This window comes from Oncorhynchus mykiss, chromosome 3, assembly GCF_013265735.2.
Source record: "Oncorhynchus mykiss isolate Arlee chromosome 3, USDA_OmykA_1.1, whole genome shotgun sequence".
NCBI classification, from domain to species: Eukaryota; Metazoa; Chordata; class Actinopteri; order Salmoniformes; family Salmonidae; genus Oncorhynchus; species Oncorhynchus mykiss.
This window is the reverse complement of record NC_048567.1, coordinates 51,564,758-51,584,546: the sequence shown is the minus strand read 5'-3', so window position 1 is coordinate 51,584,546 and position 19,789 is coordinate 51,564,758. Positions and strand designations below refer to the sequence as shown.

At 41.5% G+C, this 19,789-nt stretch overlaps 1 protein-coding gene across 1 annotated transcript; it reads right to left on the bottom strand.

Moving 5' to 3' along the window:
- Positions 1 to 1,979: 1,979 nt before the first annotated feature.
- On the bottom strand, positions 1,980 to 10,542 carry LOC110520169 (interleukin-1 receptor-like 1). Its single transcript, XM_021597297.2, has 12 exons — positions 10,498 to 10,542; positions 6,548 to 6,595; positions 6,238 to 6,337; positions 5,858 to 6,098; positions 5,125 to 5,308; positions 4,781 to 4,931; positions 4,396 to 4,464; positions 4,169 to 4,298; positions 3,847 to 3,995; positions 3,594 to 3,725; positions 3,087 to 3,251; positions 1,980 to 2,983 (listed from the first exon to the last, which is right to left on the bottom strand). Exons 2-12 carry the CDS (start codon positions 6,590 to 6,592, stop codon positions 2,577 to 2,579), a joined length of 1,773 nt encoding a protein of 590 aa, XP_021452972.2. The 5' UTR covers positions 6,593 to 6,595; positions 10,498 to 10,542; the 3' UTR covers positions 1,980 to 2,576.
- Between the last annotated feature and the right edge of the window lie 9,247 nt (positions 10,543 to 19,789).

The window sequence follows — 19,789 nt, the reverse complement described above, 5'->3', positions numbered from 1 at the left end:
GGTAAAACATACGACATTATAAAATCCATGTACACAAACAACAAGTGTGCGGTTAAAATTGGCAAAAAACATTTCTTCACACAGGGTCGTGGGGTGAGACAGGGATGCAAGCTTAAGCCCCACCCTCTTCAACATATATATATCAACGAATTGGCGCGGGCACTAGAAAAGTCTGCAGCACCCGGCCTCACCCTGCTAGAATCTGAAGTCAAATGTCTACTGTTTGCTGATGATCTGGTGCTTCTGTCACCAACCAAGGAGGGCCTACAGCAGCACCTAGATCTTCTGCACAGATTCTGTCAGACTTGGGCCCTGACAGTAAATCTCAGTAAGACCAAAATAATGGTGTTCCAAAAAAGGTCCAGTCGCCAGGACCACAAATACAATTTCCATCTAGACACTGTTGCCCTAGAGCACACAAAAAAACTATACATACCTTGGCTTAAACATCAGCGCCACAGGTAACTTCCACAAAGCTGTGAACGATCTGAGAGACAAGGCAAGAAGGGCATTCTATGCCATCAAAAGGAACATAAATTTCAACATACCAATTAGGATCTGGCTAAAAATACTTGAATCAGTCATAGAGCCCATTGCCCTTTACGGTTGTGAGGTCTGGGGTCCGCTCACCAACCAAGACTTCACAAAATGGGACAAACACCAAATTGAGACTCTGCATACAGTATTCTGCAAAACATATCCTCTGTGTACAACGTAAAACACCAAATAATGCATGCAGAGCAGAATTAGGCCTATACCTACTAATTATCAAAATCCAGAAAAGAGCTGTTAAATTCTACAACCACCTAAAAGGAAGCGATTCCCAAACCTTCCATAACAGGGCCATCACCTACAGAGAGATGAACCTGGAGAAGAGTCCCCTAAGCAAGCTGGTCCTGGGGCTCTGTTCACAAACACAAACACACCCCACAGAGCCCCAGGACAGCAACAACAATTAGACCCAACCAAATCATGAGAAAACAAAAATATAATTACTTGACACATTGGAAAGAATTAACAAAAAAACAGAGCAAACTAGAATGCTATTTGGCCCTAAACAGAGAGTACACAGTGGCAGAATACCTGTCCACTGTGACTGACCCAAACTTAAGGAAAGCTTTGACTATGTACAGACTTAGTGAGCATAGCCTTGCTATTGAGAAAGGCCGCCGTAGGCAGACATGGCTCTCAAGAGAAGACAGGCTATGTGCACACTGCCCACAAAATGAGGTGGAAACTGAGCTGCACTTCCTAACCTCCTGTCCAACGTATGACCATATTAGAGATACATATTTCCCTCGGATTACACAGATGCACAAAGAATTCAAAAACAAATCCAATTTTGATAAACTCCCATATCTACTGGGGGAAATTCCAGTGTGCCATCACAGCAGCAAGATTTTTGACCTGTTGCCACAAGAAAAGGGCAACCAGTGAAGAACAAACACCATTGTAAATACAACCCATATTTATGCTTATTTATTTTCCCTTTTGTTCTTTAACCATTTGAACATTGTTACAACACAGTATATATATATATATATATATGTATAAAAATACATTTGTAATGTCTTTATTGTTTTGAAATTTCTGTATGTGTAATGTTTACTGTTCATTTTTATTGTTTATTTCACTTTTGTATATTATCTACCTCACTTGCTTTGGCAATGTTAACACGTTTCCCATGCCAATAAAGTCCTTTGAATTGAATTGAATTGAGAAAGAGAGAGACCGAGAGACCGAGAGACCGAGAGAGAGACAGAGAGAGAGAGAGACCGAGAGACCGAGAGACAGAGAGAGAGACAGAGACAGAGAGACAGAGAGAGAGAGAGAGACAGAGAGAGAGAGACAGAAAGAGAGACCGAGAGAGAGACACCAAGACCATGTGTGTATGTTTGGGTCTGTGTTACATGAGAAGGTGTGTGCCTGTCTTCATTTTCTTTTGACATAATAATCGGCACGTTTATCTTGTGAAAGTAGACAAGTTTCTCAAAGGTTGTACATTTCAATTGATTTAGGACCTTAGTCAATATGTCACTATGGCACCATAGACAGGTTGGTTGTTTAGCAACAAAACAGAAGTGTGCACAGATATGGAGCAAACAGAACGGGTTGGTTTAGATTGTTGACAACATGTAAACTATATTTAGTCTCCAATGTTTATTGAAAACATAAAAGTTGCACAATGAACACTTGTTGTCTCTCAACTACATTGTTACAGTTGTTGGTTAGTAAGCAAGCACATTTTGCCATATTAGCATAGACGTGACAGTCAAAATACCTAAAAACAAGACATGGAATCAAGAACAAGATAAAACTAGCTGAAATTAACCAGTTACTATTCCCCACATGGCAGTTTCTTGTCATTGTTGCTAGCCATCCAGAATCACAACAACACACGGCCTTCTGCCACATTGTACACATCGTTTTTGTGACGTTCTCAGCTAACCTGTGTAAATCTCTGCACAGCACTGGAATAATTAATGATATTTCTATGAATGGAATAAGGATTTTCAGAGAACCCAGACCTCCAACCGCACTTCAAGTCCTCAGACCTGATTGTTCACATAGAACAGTCATATTAACTGGTTGTCAAAACTAGTCGAGCGCGGCCAAGGCATCATGTAACGCACCCTCTTCCAGAAGCTTGAGTTGGGCAGCATCGACCCACGCCTTCCCTCATGCCATATTAAGGGGGCACTCTTGCGGACCAGGTGCTGCAGGCCAGGGGACAGGTGTGTGTAGCCACCCTCCCCCATATCCCCCAGCTGGATGAGGATGACGCTCATCTCACTGTGGACCAGAGCCTGGTAGAGCCCCACCTGACAGTCATAGTCTTCTGCTGTGGTCAGCGAAGACGAGCAGCCCCATTGGCCACATGAGCTTTGACCTTCTGAGTCTGACCATGTGCTTGAGCTGGGGGTCAGGATGACAATCAGCCTCCTGCTCAGCCGTATGCAGGCCTCCACCAACTCCATGCGGTCTGGGGACAACAGAATAGAGAGAAGCGGGAGAAGTTAACTTTTGATGTTTATTTCTGTTACATTTGCTTCTTAGAGGGTAGGACACAGTCTGAAAGAACCAACCTTCCCCAGGTAAGTCGTCTCTGCCGTGGATGAAGAGTCTAAAGCCACACTTCTGCTCCAGGACAGTGGGCAGAACGCTGCTCACAAAGTGATACACTTTCTCCTCCCTTTCCTGATCTAAGCCATCCATCTGGTAGACAACGTAAGCATCATAGACCTTCCCATCTGAAAACACAGACAAAGAGGTTTCTGTCAAACCTCAGCAGGAAAGGAGTAGATTGTAGAGATTTGATTAAATTCTAGTTGAACTGAAATTTAGTTATTTTAATATAAATTTGCCCATTACTTCTACACTTGCAGTGGGATTGACCCCAGCCGGGACCTGTTGAGAAGGGCCTACTGCAGACAACTGCATTGCACAATCAGTGGGCCATGTATATGTAGTAATATGTTTATATGGTATCCAATGCTATATAGATCATGTAGGCTGAATTAGCATTTCTGTACAATGAAATATCTTTGTGAAATAGCATCATTAAACTTCAGTGGGTGGCTAGATGTTCTTACCCTCAGATCGACCACAGCATTTGAAAACTCCACGGAAGAGCAGCGCCAGATCGATGTCAAAGACTTTAACAGCCACAGCAGCTAGCAAGACGAAGAGCAGTAGCACCACACATAGACCCATAAACATAAACCCTATTGGGGGGGAGACAGGGAGAACACAACACCAAGAAAGTTACAGAGTTTGCATGTGTGATTTTGTGTGTTTGTGTGACATGTGTCTGTGTGATGTTTGTTTAAGAGTGTGTGTACTTACCTCTTAGCTTGAGAGTAACCACTGCACAATCCCATTTCTGGTCGTTCATTGCAACACATGTGAACTTTGACTGGAGGTCCCTCATAGTCACTGTGTTTATGATCAGGATAGCTGTGAAGATACTTCGCATTGAAGATACCTCCACCTCGCTACAGTAACACATACACACAAAACATTCACACAGCGAATTCTCAACGGTGAATCTGGGGTCTTGCTTTCAAGGAAATGTGTTAATTCTGTAACCTTGTTCTCAAAAACAAGTGTGTGTGTGCTTGTGTGTATGCATTAATCCATGTGTGTGTGTGTGCATGTGTGTACCTACCTGGTGGTGTTCACAGAGTAGCCTTGCTGCTGCGAGCGCACTTTCACTCCATTTATCTCCCACCACACGTGACAGTTGTCTTCAATGTTCTGCCCACAAAACGCTTCACACCTCAACTTCTTAGTGGTGTCTATGAAGAACAAGAGATACTATGAAGACAGAGAGATATTTCCTGGGCAAACCAAATCAAGCACAACACAAGTATTTGAGCCAGGTTTGATCCCTACACAGGTCAGTGGTCTCTGTGCTTCCGTTTATAGGCAGGTTGATCTGAGGAGGATGCGAGGCAGAGGGAGCTGAAGGAGACAAACACACAGTTTAGTCAGAAAGATACTTTTGGATATATTCAAAACGTTGTTATTGATGATTGTTGCTGCCACAAAGCCCACATTTGATATGAGGGTCACTTTTGATGTTTTTGATTCTGTTTGTTTGATATAAATGGAGTCTAATGTACCTAGTATAGCCTAATAACCTGCTGTAATGTAGCCTAGAGTTTCCATGTTTGCTGACCCTGCTGCCATCTTGGATGAGGTTTCAACAAAGCTAAAATCAAATAAATAAACTGCTGAGAGGATTGACAGAGCGGTCATCAAGTCACAACCTACATACCTTGGATCTTTAGTCTCCTGGATGCAGAAGTGTTGAGAACCGTCCCATTGTGCTCCCACGTGCACACACACGTATAGATGCCCTCGTCTGCTTTGGAGGCGCCATACACCCACAGATTTCTCTCAGACTCGTTTGGAATGAGACTGAAATTCTGAAGTTAAAGACAAACAATTTGACAAACTTCTTTGCTGAAATTTTTATTTTATTTTATTTTTATTTCACCTTGATTCCACTAATCAAGAGCAGGTGCAACCCTTAGGAGCTTTAGGACAGGAGTTGAGAACCAATGTTGAATAGTTTTACAGGCTTGAGGTTTGTGTTAGCATTCCGGTCATGTTCAGTACCTTATACCAGACTAAGTTTTCTTTTCCATCTTGGCATAGTTTTTCCACGGGGTCAGGACATGGGATAGCGATGTTTTCTGCTGACTCTGAGATATCTTCAAACAGGACTGAATGATCGAACGGTTGGGCTTTGACCACAATCACCTCTGTCACAGAAATTAGGCAGGTGTCTGCTCCCTTTTTCCTGGAACATAGGGATATACAGTGTACCAGTTATCCAAAAGGGAACCAACAGGGTTCTAACTGGGGGCCAGCTGAAGAACCCTTTTAGGCTGTAGAGAGCAAATGTTTTTTTCTAAGAGTATATACAGCCTGAAACTAAGCAGTATAAAAACGTGGAACGTTTCCTTACAAGCCAGAATGTTGAATACAATTGTATTACATGTTACCCTAACAGCTCTTTGTGTGGTTGGTCCTTCAGTAAGTCAAATTGTGCGACAAAATATCCACAGGTAAGTATTATTTACCCAACTTTTTAGAGTGCCAGAATTGCCGTTGAAATTTCTATCACCTGGCACATGCTCAAAACCATGTAAACACCTGCAGAATTTCCGTCAGTATGCAGGGACCCTAAGGTTTGTTCTTTGTAAATGTGCATGCCTACCCTAGCCCTATGTACACATCCAGGTTCAACACTAACCCTAGACTCAACCCACACCCTCCCAAACAGGGCTCCCCCGCTCTCAATTACCAATGTAACCCCTAAAACACACACACACAGTTGTTGTATTACCAGTAGGTGTAGTACTGATCAGAGTCGTTGATTAAAAGGGGGAGGAAGAAGAGCACCGGTCCATGATGATGCACACGCTCTTCCTCAGAGGACGAGAGCTCTTGGGTTCTGTTTCTGTACCAGGTAAACTCAGTCACGCTGGCCCAAACCAACTCACTCAGGTCATAGTAGGCTGGCAAACTAAGGGCCTCCCCCTCTGTCACAGTAGTTTCATACTTTTCAAATAGTTGACATGGGGACTCTGCCAAAACATGAACAGACATTACCCGATTAAGTTGCATGTGAAGGAAAAGAGGTCTATTGTTCAAGGTACAATATATTCACCATACATTGTAATAATGGGATGTAGAAATGTGTGAAATCTGAAGAAGATGCTATACCTGTGTAATGACCTATTGTAGTGGGGTTTAAGGACATTTCTCTCTGGGCAGAAATCCTAGTCAAACTGAGGAGCAGGAACATGAGACCACCATCCACCAACTTCAAGACAAGGGGAACAAAAAATAGAATGATACCTTATTGTAAAGTCGGACAGGAACTATCATTCCACACAAGACCCTATAATAAAACATCAGGACCATGCTTTACTTGTTTTTACAATAAATGACATACTTATTTTCAAGAGGGAATAATATACATATGCAGAAAACATTTTTAGGTTCAGAGTGAAGAATTACTGAAAGAGCATACCCTGAATGTGAAGGAGCACATTTTCTGCAAAACAGGAACTTGCATCCACTGATAAGAAAGAACAAGAGTCAGATATCTCATTCAATATCTTTTTAGGATATCCTGTTATTGATACTGCAGAAATGATGAAAACTAAAATGTTGACATAATGTGGATTATTGAAATGGCCATGTAACATATTAAGCTTGAATGAAGAAACCATGACATGCAACAAGATTATGGAAAATAACCTGTCTTTGCTTCAATTTTTTGTTCAAATCGTTTTTGGTGCCATTTTCACAAGCATGTGGTGAATTTTCAAAACTCTTAGTACAAAACTCCAAACTCTTACACTGTTTTCACATTAGAAAATACACTTGCACTACCCATCAAAATGTACTGAACATTTTATTGTCATCATTTCTATCCCATGTGCGATCAAAGGTGTGTTCACTGAATACATATTTAACAATAATTGATGCAAAATATAAATATATTCAGATATAATTACAGCTAGAAATGAATATTTTTCCCCAAAATCTACCAAGTTTTAGTACAGGGAATAATTCATATTTATCCAGTGACCATTTAAAGCGTTTAAAACCCAGATATGGTCTCTATGCCAGGGTTCTCCCCAAATAAGAGAGCGCTGAGCCACCTTGTTGACTTGGCTGCGTCACTATATAATGATTTCAGAGCAAATTAAACTGATATTTAGTAATGAGTATATATTTGATCGCCAATGACATTGTTGTGAATTTTGAAACAGGACGATCATAAATTCAGAGTGTTATCATGTTCCTCAATTAATTCCAGCCAGGTCACCCATGATACATGTCAGTATTAGACGTCCATCCATGTCTGAGGACACCGGGAGATGTAGAAACCAGCCACTAGGGGCAACAGTGAGGGATGTTACCTTCAAGTAGGTTTCGGTTTTGCTAGGGTGTTGTGGATGGGCGTAAGCATCTGCTTCTGGTGTAAAAGGTTGCATATTTCGTTTTAAGCCTATCCCTAACCTTAACCATTCTGAGCTAATACCTACCCTTTGTTCGTATAAGAAACATGAATGAACGTCTAATACTTGTTGCAGCATTCAGCGCATTTCAGCAGTAGGCCATCTCAACACAGAGTGCACACAGGAAGTGCAGAACACATCCCGAGTATAGCTTTGTTGAATCATAAAAACTTTGTAACAGTAGTCAAACAAGGGTCAAATGAGCAAAGTTGCTAAGCTTGCTAGATAATATCCTTCAAAGAATGACAGAATACAGTGCATTATTCAGACCCCTTAAAAAATATCCATAGCCTATCTACTGTCATATCGTTTGATGATCACATATTCTCTATCAAAGGTCTCATATGGGCAACAAGTACGAGACAGCGCAGAGAAGCGGGGAAAATGTTACAGCTGTATTTTAACATTCATAGGCAAGAGACGTGATTTGATAATGCAACCTACATGGATTATGGATTAAAGAGTTATGAAGTTAGACATGTTTGTGTGAGAAAGGAGATTTTGGGTGTCAGTGGGATTGGGACTGGATAGGAAAATAGCCTTGGCTATAGGTCAGGAGAAGATAGAATCTTACCTCATGCCTCTCTGAATTGTTAACAGACTTTATGTCTGTGACAGAGGTGCCTATGTAACGAATTGTTTATAGGCCTATCACGTTTGTGACCGTCTGTGACAGCTCAAAGAGGCACATGTTATTTTATAAGCTACACAGTGGGGGTTTCCAGTGGGGTTTATTAACTGCATGTGGGTCGCGTATGCAGTCCAGGAGTGTCAATTATGCCTGTGCTTTCAATTAATGACGACTTTGTGTGTAAACACCCTAGGTTAAAGGCTTCAATGTGATAATCTGTTTGGAGAAAGTGCTGTTAATTTTTGCTAATCTGATGCTGCGTATGTTGTGTATTTTGTGGAATTGCATTATTGCTGACATCGGGGGCAAATTTAGCATCTTCCTGAGTCTTGTCATTACATTTTTTGGAGGAAAATGAAGTGTTCCCATGACATCCCCGGGATCCCGGTAACCCATGTTAACCCTTAATTACTAAATAGGTGTACTGTAATGACATGAGACAAATGAAAATGAAACAAACATAACGTTCAGCAGGCACTAGTTTGCGTCAAGACTGTCTTTAGCATTTGGCCAAAGGTTCTCATCAACACAGTAACTATCCTTATTGTTCATGAACCTGGGGAGAAACCTTTTGTCATAGCGAATCCAAGACTAATGTCATCACATGCTTCATCCATGGCCTGAAGGAGGGTGGCTCTTGGGGATGGCAATCATACACCTACTACCTGTACTGCAATCCTGTATTGTATTTAACAATATTGTGTTGCACTTATATATTTTAATAATAATAACAACAATAATAATGGATTGGATTTATATAGTAAGAGGGAAACTCATCTCATCTACTACCAATGTGTGGCACCAATTTGGGTGATGATGCACAGAAATAATTTTGTGTCAGCACGCTCACCATACATTAACTAGCACTGTGGACAGGTGAGGCGTGATATACAGTGAGCTCCAAAAGTATTGGGACAGTGACACATTCCCTGCTGCTCTGGCTCTGCACTTCAGCACCCCAGAACCGAAACGATACAATGACCACCAGGCTAAAGTGCAGACTGTCAGCTCCAACAGAGAGCATTTCACTGTGAGGTTTACAGCTGTTGTATTCGGCGCATGTGACTAATACAATTTGATTCGATTTGATTTTATCCACACCAGGCGAACCGGCCATAAACCACAGCACCGTCTGTACTTAGTCCCCCGACCCCAGGGGAGCAAAAGCACGGGAACAAATTCACCCATACGTGCACTAAAGTAGTAAAACAATCAGCACCTGGACCCACATTCCCAGCATTCAACAATACTTGTTTGTGGTCCTGTGTGGCTCAGTTACGGAGAGCATGGCACTAGCAACACCAGAGTTGTGGGTTAGATTCTCACTGTGGTCACATATGAAAATGTGTGGATTTATATTTGTCACTTTGCATAAAATTGCCTGCTATGTAAATGGCATATATTACAATAGTACTGTACTGGCAATGACATTTCAGTAAAGCAGTGTGAAACCTTCCCTTCATAAAGATTCCAGCAACTTCATTTTGTAAACATATTTACTGTTTAGGGGATGCATTTGTTACATACAATCAATATAATTTTTTAAAATCCTAATAGTCATCATCGTTGTAGAATATTATCTAGTGCTCAAAATCTGCAGTAGACAAACCAGTTTAAAATCTACAAATCTGTCGTTCTGCCCCTGAACAGGTAGTTAACCCACTGTTCCTAGGCCGTCATTGAAAATAAGAATTTGTTCTTAACTGACTTGCCTAGTAAAATAAAAATAAATAAAAATTATCAATTTTGAGCAGTTGGATGAATTAATAGTAAAATGTATTTTAACAAATTAGAAGATAATCATATCAATAATGATGTGAGCATTGTATTGTAAAAACAATTATTTTATTTGAACATGTATTGCAATGTGAAACATATTCTAGATGGAACACTGATCAAGTTTGGTGAAAAGGTGTCTGTATTATTTTGACAAGCTTATTTTATACTTAGCCAATTGGAAATGTGGTTAGAATTTTGAAACCACTGCCTTTTGATGATCTGTTTTGAGTTTTGTACATAGCGTGGTGAAAACTTACCACATTCGCAGAAAAAGTCATCTGACAAATAGCATATTTTACAATAGTTTTTCAAATGTTGTACTGCACTGCTGGTGCACTGTAGATGCTTGCTGATGAGACAAGCATGAACCATATTCTGATGACAATATTTCAACAATTGGCACCTAAACATCCCATAAACAGCACAATTTCAACATAGATGCATACATTTCCACATAGTGCTTGTTGAAGCATACTCAGCTTTGCACAGAAAAAACACACTTAAAGTGATCTGTAATCTAATCAAGTGAATTGCAAGCCTTACCTACGCAGCAATCCTCCCTCAGTCTAAAGTAGCATCTGAGTAGAATTTACACAGTAGGTGTATATCTGGAACTGGAATCTGCTAAATATGAGCAAAATGAGCAGTGTAAACTTCTATTGTAGGCCGGAGTATGGGTAGTGCTTTCTAGCAGGTATTTGCATATTCCCATTAGGGAAAGCCTATTCTGTGACGTTAGCTTGTGCAATAACTCAATTCTCCCTTGCAGTCCTTCTTAACAATGCAAGTTTTTAAGACTCTGGCAAAGGGTAAAATCTACAAAACTTAGTCCACTCTGTTCGTATCAGATTCCGGTTTTGGGAACAGAAAATTTGTATTGAGGTCAAACGTTTCATCATTGAGACAATTAACATAATGTGATTCCATCTGACTCCATCTTCTCCCACTGCCACTGGGCTTCCTCCCATCACCATATTTGGTAGTGAGTGGAAACCCCAACCAGATGCTTCACACTTATATATATATTTTATTTAACCTTTATTTAACTAGGCAAGTCAGTTTTATTGCAATACTGACATTTGGTCATACTGTAATGACAAAATTCAAGTGTGTTACTTTTCATATAACATAACATAACATCTTCTCTCTAATACGGGACCAGTATAATCTCCCTGAGCTAAGAATCATCCTCCTGGGTAGGGATTGGCTGGAGAAGAGCCAAACAGGAAACACCATAATGGACCGGAGGGACGTGGAGATGTGTATGAGGAGAAAGGGTTTAATAGACAGCTAGCAGGTCACTGTGGTCAACACATCAGACAGTACTCTGTGCAGGACCCTCTCCTTGTCCACCGTAACATAGAAGCCAGCATATCCATGTGTCAACCAGGTCCCCAATGCCTTCCTCATGGTCATCCCTTTGAACTCACGCAAAGGCAGGGAATGGACAGTAGAGGGCCCCCTCAATCTTCTCAACCACATACTCTGGAGACACATGATGGTAGTGTTTACCCAATGTGAGAAACTCAGGTGAATGTCACTAGGGGAACACATAGTGACACATGGGTTTCTCCAGGAGATGGTGGAGAAGTGTGGGCATAGGTGCCATGCTTTAAACACTAGGGCCAACACATGGGGTGATGATGTCACTCAGGTCCCAGAGCTGCTGAGGAAGATAGATGAAATGGTGGCAGGAAACAGGGAGGGGAGTGAACGCGCTTACCTTGTCATGAATGAGAGGTTTTCGATGGAGACTGAGGTGAGGAGGAGGGCAGAGGAGGAGAGGGTGAACCTCAGATAGATGAATGTTCAGAGACATAGGGACACACTCAGATTTTGGCCAAAACCCTGGATAAATCTCGAACCCTAGAGGAACCAATACGGCACCGACCAGCAGTGTGACCTCTGCGGCCACAAATGGTACACGTGAGAGCCCCTCCTCCGGTCTCCCTGTGCGCAGTACCTCCTAACTCCATAGGCACCGGAGCGGTGGTGCTGGGAAAAGAAATCGACAGAGCCCTCTCTGGATGTCCGCTGGTGACCAGCAGGTCGTCCAGCCGAATAGACATGTCCACCAGCTGGTCGAAGGTAAGTGTGGTATCCCTGCAGGCCAACTCCCGACGGACATCAACGTTAATGGTCAATGAGAGCCCTGTCGTTCCATCCCGCTCCAGCGGCCAATGTCCGAAATTCCAGTGAGAACTCCTGGGCACTCCTCGTCTCCTGCCTTAGGTGGAACAAACGTTTCAACTGCCGCTCTACCTTCGGGAGGGTGGTCGAAGAATGCCCGGAAGTGGCGGGTGAAGTCTGTGAAGTCATCTCCCTATACAGCGTTGTCCCACTCCAGAGCTTTCCCTGAGAGGCACGAGACGAGGGCTGCCACCCTCACCCTTCCCGAGGGAGCTGGATAGATGGTGCTCAGGTAGAGGTCTGTAGCAGGAAGACCTGGCACCATCATACTCTCTGGGAAGGGCGAGACACATCCCACTGGAACCGGGTACAGGAGGGACGGTTAGTGAGGACTCCTGTTGTACTAGATGAGGTACTGGAGGACCTCCTTGTCTCTACCAGTGATCCATCATCTGAACTATGCGATCCTTAGCGATGCCGAGATGGTGAATCAAAGCCGTGTGCTCCTGGACACGCTCCTCGACTCCGCTGCTATAGGTACCTGTCCCTGCTGACTCCATCATTGGTGTGGTATTCTGTCAGGTATGTGTAAGTGGCTGCAAGGGAGTCAGGCAGGTATTTGGTAGCACACAGAGCCTTTTATTCAGGCGAACCAAAAGCACATGGCACAATGAACACGAAATACAAAACGGGTATACATAACCAGACTAACGTACTCACACATCAAAACAGATAAACAATACCACACAAAGACATGGGGGAAACAGAGGGTTAAATACACAACACATAATGAGGGATAATGAGAACCAGGTGTGTGGGAATACGAGACAAAACAAATGGAAAATGAAAAATGGATCGGCGATGGCTAGAAGGCTGGTGACGTCGACCGCTGAACACCGCCCGAACAAGAAGAGGCATCGACTTCGGCAGAAGTTGTGACAATAAAGGGCACACTCACAATAAATATTGATATAGATTTTATTTCATTTACTCTTTCTGTAGAACATAACATTATACTATAATGTGTAATTATTAATGTTTTCTCATAGAAAAAGTCTAGGTCAGGGACAAGGGCAAAATAGTGAAATTGAGGGAAAAAATGCATCTGAAAAGTAGCTAAAATACTTGATAGAGAGGTGTTTAAAAAAAGTATGGGGTGATTCCAGTGTGAACTTAACATACAAATATATTTATGATTCTTTTTTATATAAAATTCCCAAAATTGACCTGAGGACATGGAAGTGCCCGTAGTTGCAGAATCACCCGTATATAATTGTCCAATGAGTAGAGATAAACAATGTAACATGTTTTAAAAGCAAATGCAGTTGCAGTGCCTGAGCCTAGTGTCGTGTCTTTGGCTATGCCGGATTAAGTGAAATGACATGCTATTCTATCAAATAATTTATCCATAATTAATATTACCTGATTGAGCTAATCATGTAAATGTAATTAACTAGAGAGTCGGGGCACCACAAAATAATATTTATAGAGCTGTTATCTTCCGAATAAATTCTTAAAGACCTAGTAATATTTTACATCAATAGTAGTCAATATTAATCATCATCTTAATTCAGTCTCATCTGAAAGTTGTAAATTCTTGGTTATCTGCACGAACCCTGGCTAACAAGTTGAATCAGCAATGCAAAATTGGGTTTAATTATTTATTTACTAAATACCTAACTAATCACACAGAATTACACATACACATGATTAAATCATAACTTGATTACAAATTACATCATAAAGGAAAACGTCCCTAGCGGGCGGAACAGATATGAGTGAAAGAGCGGGAAGACTGTGGAACAAAGGGCGAAGCTGTGCTATCGTAAATACAGTATCTTATGCATTCTAAATTACCGCCCATTTGGAAAAGGAAAATGCAATAAATATTTACTCTGAGCTGCGCTTCGGTAGGTTGGTGGAAGATGGAAGGCCATGTTGCCCAACCGAGTCCTTTGAAGAATGTCTATGGTAGACGGAATATTCTGTCTGTTCCTTCCTAACCTGCGTTTGCAGCTGCTGTTGCTAACTCAACGGCTAGGAGGTATGACTTCTGTAGTGAATGAGAGTTCAAAGTTCATACCATTCGCAACCAAAGCTCACGCTGATGTTGGCTTCGTTCTGTAGTTATTATCTGAACCATTCTGACATCGGACCATCGTCCTCACATCCTTGGAACAGGAGGTTATATCGTCGGCAAGGTTTTATATAGGAAGGAAGAGGAGGGCGTGTTTGAAAAGTTTTATAGCCCATGTCCCTTCACAGGGGCAGGCCACTGATTGAGCAGAATTATGAAAACCCAAATCTCACATTTTAGAAGCTAAAATCACATTTCATCCCATCACGAATAATTTCATATTCAAACATTTAAATTGAACAACAATTCCATGTGAATCCGATAACTCTGATGTGTAGACTTCCCACTGTAGAGTTTATGTCATCTTATCATTGATGAGAATGTCTCAGATGTCACAGAACTCCAAGATCGCATAGCAGTTCAGACGTCTTTTGTCCTCGTCTTGTCGTGTCCTGTATATATATATATTTACAACTTTTTTCACATACATTTTATTTTTATTTTCCATCAACTCATCTTCAAAACACTCTCCTGCAACCCGCCTCACCAATTTATATTTATAAAAAAGTATTATTTACCTCAGATCTGTAATCCTCCAAGAAGCTAGCCAGAAACTCCAAGAAGCTAGCCAGAAACTAGCCAGAAGCTAGCCAGGAGCTAGCCCAGAAGCTAATCCAGAAGCTAATCAGAAGCTAGTTAGCTTCTTTACTGGCAAATCGTTAGTATTCAGCTAATCACGGTTTGTGGTCATCAGCTATCCTTTAGCTCGAAAATCTATCAAAAATCTATCGCCAGTTTTGTACGGCGCAGCGCGGCTCGGAACGGAACATACCGGACCAATTTTTCTCTCCATGTCCCTGGATTTCAACTGCTCTCTGGACATTCATACCCGGATCTCACAGCTAGCTAGCTGCTATCCGTGTGACAATCGGCTTTCGTCGATTCCGGAGCAAACATCAATTATTCCGGTGCTAGCCAGCTCCGTCAATCACTCCTGAGTTCCATCATTCACTCCTGGGCTGCAGTCACCTATCCGGACCCGTTTTACTGCCTACGCGGAGCCCCACCGGGCCTTCACAACTGGACTGCCAACGTTATCTACCTGAAGGAGATCCGGCTGGCTCCTCCGTCGCGACGTTACCTGAACGCCCATCTGCGGCCCGCTAACCGTTAGCTGTCTTACCGGCTGCTATCTGAATAGACAATCGGACAATTAATTTATTTTTATTATTATTATGTTTTCTTCTCGGGCCTCTATAACTATATCTATTGTTCTTATTTTTGTTGTTGTTGTGTGATTTGGATTAATCCCCTCTACCACTCGGAACCCCACTAATCTACTGACCGAACGCAAGAGGTGGCTAACAACATACCTCCATCCTATGCTAGCTTGCTACCGATGGCCTGGCTTTCCCTCATCAATCTCTTTCCTGATGAAGTCAGTCATGTAAAGTAGACATGAATCGGTGGAGTATGTTTTTCTATAGCCCGACTGAAAATCATACATTAGACCCTGTTTGTTAACATATTCATACATTTGCTCATGTACAATTCTCTCCAGGATCTTTGATGTTAAACAGAGGATAGATACAGGCCTATAATTCACAAGGTCAGACTTTATCCCCTTCTTATACAGAGGTATACTTTTTTAGCTTGTTTCATGTCCCTGGGAAAGGTGCCTTGTTCAAGAGAGAGATTAACGATACACGTTATGCAGGCCTGTGGCTTTAGAGCATTTAAGATCTGCCAGCATACTGACTCTTTTGGCTGTTGCTACCTTTGCAAAAGAAAAAGAGTTTGGCTGAAGCCCTAACTCTACATAATACTTATTGACTTGGTTGCTTCCATACAAACCAGAACTGGTGGGCAGCTTGCTAACCAGCTTGCTGGCAACAGAAGTAAAAAAAAGAGTTGAATTCATTGGCAACCTCTGCTTTTTCATATACCATCTCCCCTTTGATGTTCAGTCCAATACTGTTTAGTTTGTTTTCTGTAGTACAACTACAACAGAGTTCCTTAAATGATTTCCAAAGCTTTTTAGGGTCATTTTTGTTTTAAATAGGACAAAATCATGGTTCTCTTGAAAGTTCTTACATTTTTTAAAGGCCTTATTCCTTGCTTGGATAGATTCTAGAATCACATGATTAAACCAAGTTCTAGATCTCTGCTTTACCCTGACCCGTCTAATGGGAGCCAGCACATTCACCACATCAAGGAATCTACATTTAAAGGCTTCCCAGGCACCCAAGTTCATAGTTCATAGTCACACTCAGGAACTGGCATGGTAATATGTGTGCCGATATCTACTGCTGTATAAACCTACATGCATAAAATAATAATTATGGTTAGAAGCCGGCGACGTCGGAACAGTGGAGTGGAATATCATGAAAAAGGTCATCAAGGACATCAACCACCCGAACAACTGCCTGTTCACCCCGCTATCATCCAGAAGCTGAGGTCAATATCAAAGCTGGGACAGAGAGACTGAAAAACAGCTTCTATCTCAAGGCCATCAGACTGTTAGACAGCCACTAGCACATTAGAGGCTGCTGCCTGTAGGCATAGACTAGAAATCACTGGCCACTTTAGGGAATGGAACACAAGGCACTTTAATAATGTTTACATATCTGGCATTACTCATCTCATATGTATATACTGTATTCTATACTATTCTACGGTAATTTACTCACTTAATAATGTTTACATATCTGGCATTACTCATCTCATATGCATATACTGTATTCTATACTATTCTTCGGTATCTTAGTCCGTTCCGCTCTGATGTCACTCGTCCATATGTATATAGTCTTAATTCATTCCTACGTAGATTTGTGTGTATTGGGTATATGTTGTGTAATTTGTCAGATATTAATTGTTAGATATTACTGCACTGTCGGAGCTAGAAGCACAAGCAATTCGCTACACCCGCGATAACATCTGCTAATCACGTGTATGTGACCAATAAAATTTGATTTGATGTCAATGATAACAGATAAGTAAGTAAGTAATTAGTTGAAAATTCAAAAGGCACTCTCACATCTGAGCTATCTTTGTTGCAGGTGCCTGCTAACAGTTGAATAAGATGAGAAAATAGAAGAAACCCGCACATTGCTCTTGCTAGTATCATTGCTCTTTATTAAGCTTTACGTGTCGGCCTCAAGGCCTTCGTCAGAGCTTTGACGAAGGCCATGTGTAATAAAGAGCAGTGATACTAGCAAGAGGATGGTGCGGGTTCCTTCTGTTTTCTTAGTAAGTAGTTAGTTACCATTACCAAGTGAAAAGCATGCTCAATTGGATTCAGGTCAGGTGATTGACTTGGCCATTGCAGAACGTTCCACTTCTTTGCCTTAAAAAAGTATTGGGTTGCTTTCGCAGTATGCTTCGGGTCAAAAACTCCCCAAAAACAGGTGTGCCAAGCTTGTGGCGTCATACCCAAGAAGACTTGGCAGCTGTAATCGCTGCCAAAGGTGCTTCAACAAAGTACTGAGTAAAGGGTCTGAATACTTATGTAAAAGTGATACATATAAATATATATTTTTTAAATTTTAAATATATTTTTTCAAAAATGTCTAAAAAACAATTTTTGCATTGTCATTTTAGGGTATTGTGTGTAGATTGAGGACAGCCTTATACATTTTAGTATAAGGCTGTAATGTGGAAATAGGTGATGAGGTCTGAATGCTTTTCAAATGCAATTTTTTTCTCATAGCTTTATAGACTTTCCATTTGTGCACAGAAACACCATCCACAATAGAAATAAGGAAAGTATGTCTGTATGTATGTATTTATTTATTTGTATTTCACCCTGATTTAACCAGGTAGTCTAGTTGAGAACAAGTTCTCATTTGCAACTGCGACCTGGCCAAGATAAAGCGTAGCAATTCAACACATACAACAACACAGAGTTACACATGGAATAAACAAAACATACAGTCAATAATACAGTAGAACAAAAGAAAACAAAAAGTATATATACAGTGAGTGCAAATGAGGTAAGTTAAGGAAATAAATAGGCCATGGTGGCGAAGTAATTACAATATATCAATTAAACACTGGAATGGTAGATCGGCAGGAGATGAATGTGCAGGTAGAGATACTGCGGTGCAAAGGAGGAAAATAAATAAATAAATACCAGTATGGGGATGAGGTAGGTAGATAGATGGCCTGTTTACAGATAGGCTAAGTACAGGTGTAGTGATCTGTAAACTGCTCTGACAGTTGGTGCTTAAAGCTTGTGAGGGAGATGTGGGTCTCCAGCTTCAGAGATTTTTTGCAATTCGTTCCAGTCATGGGCAGCAGAGAACTGGAAGGAAAGACGACCAAAGGAGGAATTGGCTTTGGGGGTGACCAGTGAGATATACCTGCTGGAGCGCGTGCTACGAGTGGGTGCTGCTATGGTGACCAGTGAGCATAGATAAGGCGGAGCTTTACCTATCAGAGACTTGTAGATAACCTGTAGCCAGTGGGTATGGCGACGAGTATGAAGCGAGGGCCAACCAACGAGAGCGTACAGGTCGCAATGGTGGGTAATGTATGGGGCTTTGGTGACAAAACGGATGGCACTGTGATAGACTGCATCCAGTTTGTTGAGTAGAGTGTTGGAGGCTATTTTATAGATGGCATCACCGAAGTCGAGGATCGGTAGGATGGTCAGTTTTACGAGGGTATGTTTGGCAGCATGAGTGAAGGATGCTTTGTTGCGATATAGGAAGCCGATTCTAGATTTAATTTTGGATTGGAGATGCTTAATGTGAGTCTGGAAGGAGAGTTTACAGTCTAACCAGACACCCAGGTATTTGTAGTTGTCCACGTATTCTAAGTCAGAGCCGTCCAGTGTAGTGATGCTGGACGGACGAGCAGGTGCGGGCACCGATCGATTGAAAAGCATACAAGCATGCTGTGTCCTTCTGCTTCTCACCATCTTTCTATGAAAACAGCTGTCTTTCCCAAATGTCTATGTTGAGTATACACACAATACCATATTTTATTCAGTTTATTAAAAAACACAAGGTTTAAACTCCTTGGATATATAGATCTGATAAGGAGAGGTATATTGATGTCGAATAATGTATCTCACACTCACTGAGATACGAGATGTTTACCATGTCCACATAGCCACTAGCAGGTGCTGTAGATTCCACTCTGTGTAGTTGTATTCGATCCTCCTTAATCTTCACATGGTTGATCATGTCTTCTCTCACTTTATTCTACTTCTTAAGCTCCGCTACATCTCTCTCTAGCATTGATATCTCCACCTCTTTCATTTCATACCTTTGTTTATTCTCTTGTAACTCCTTCTGTGTCTCAACAATCATGGCATTCAACTCCTCTTCTCTTTCAAACATTCTATTTTCCAGGTTTTCTATCTTGTCTCTCAGTTCTTTACTTTCTCTTTTATGCTTCCTCTCCATCTGATCCAATGCTCTGTCTTTCTCCACACACATTTGTTCGAGGGCTTATTTCTGTCTTTCGTACTCCATACGTCTGTCTTCTATCTCCTTTTCTCTCATTGTGTTTCTCTGCTCCATCTCTTTCAACAATCCATCTTTCTCCTCATATCTCATCTATTTTCTCTACTTTCCTCTCTTCCTCTTCAATCATCCTTTTAAGCTTGTCATTCTCCCTCTC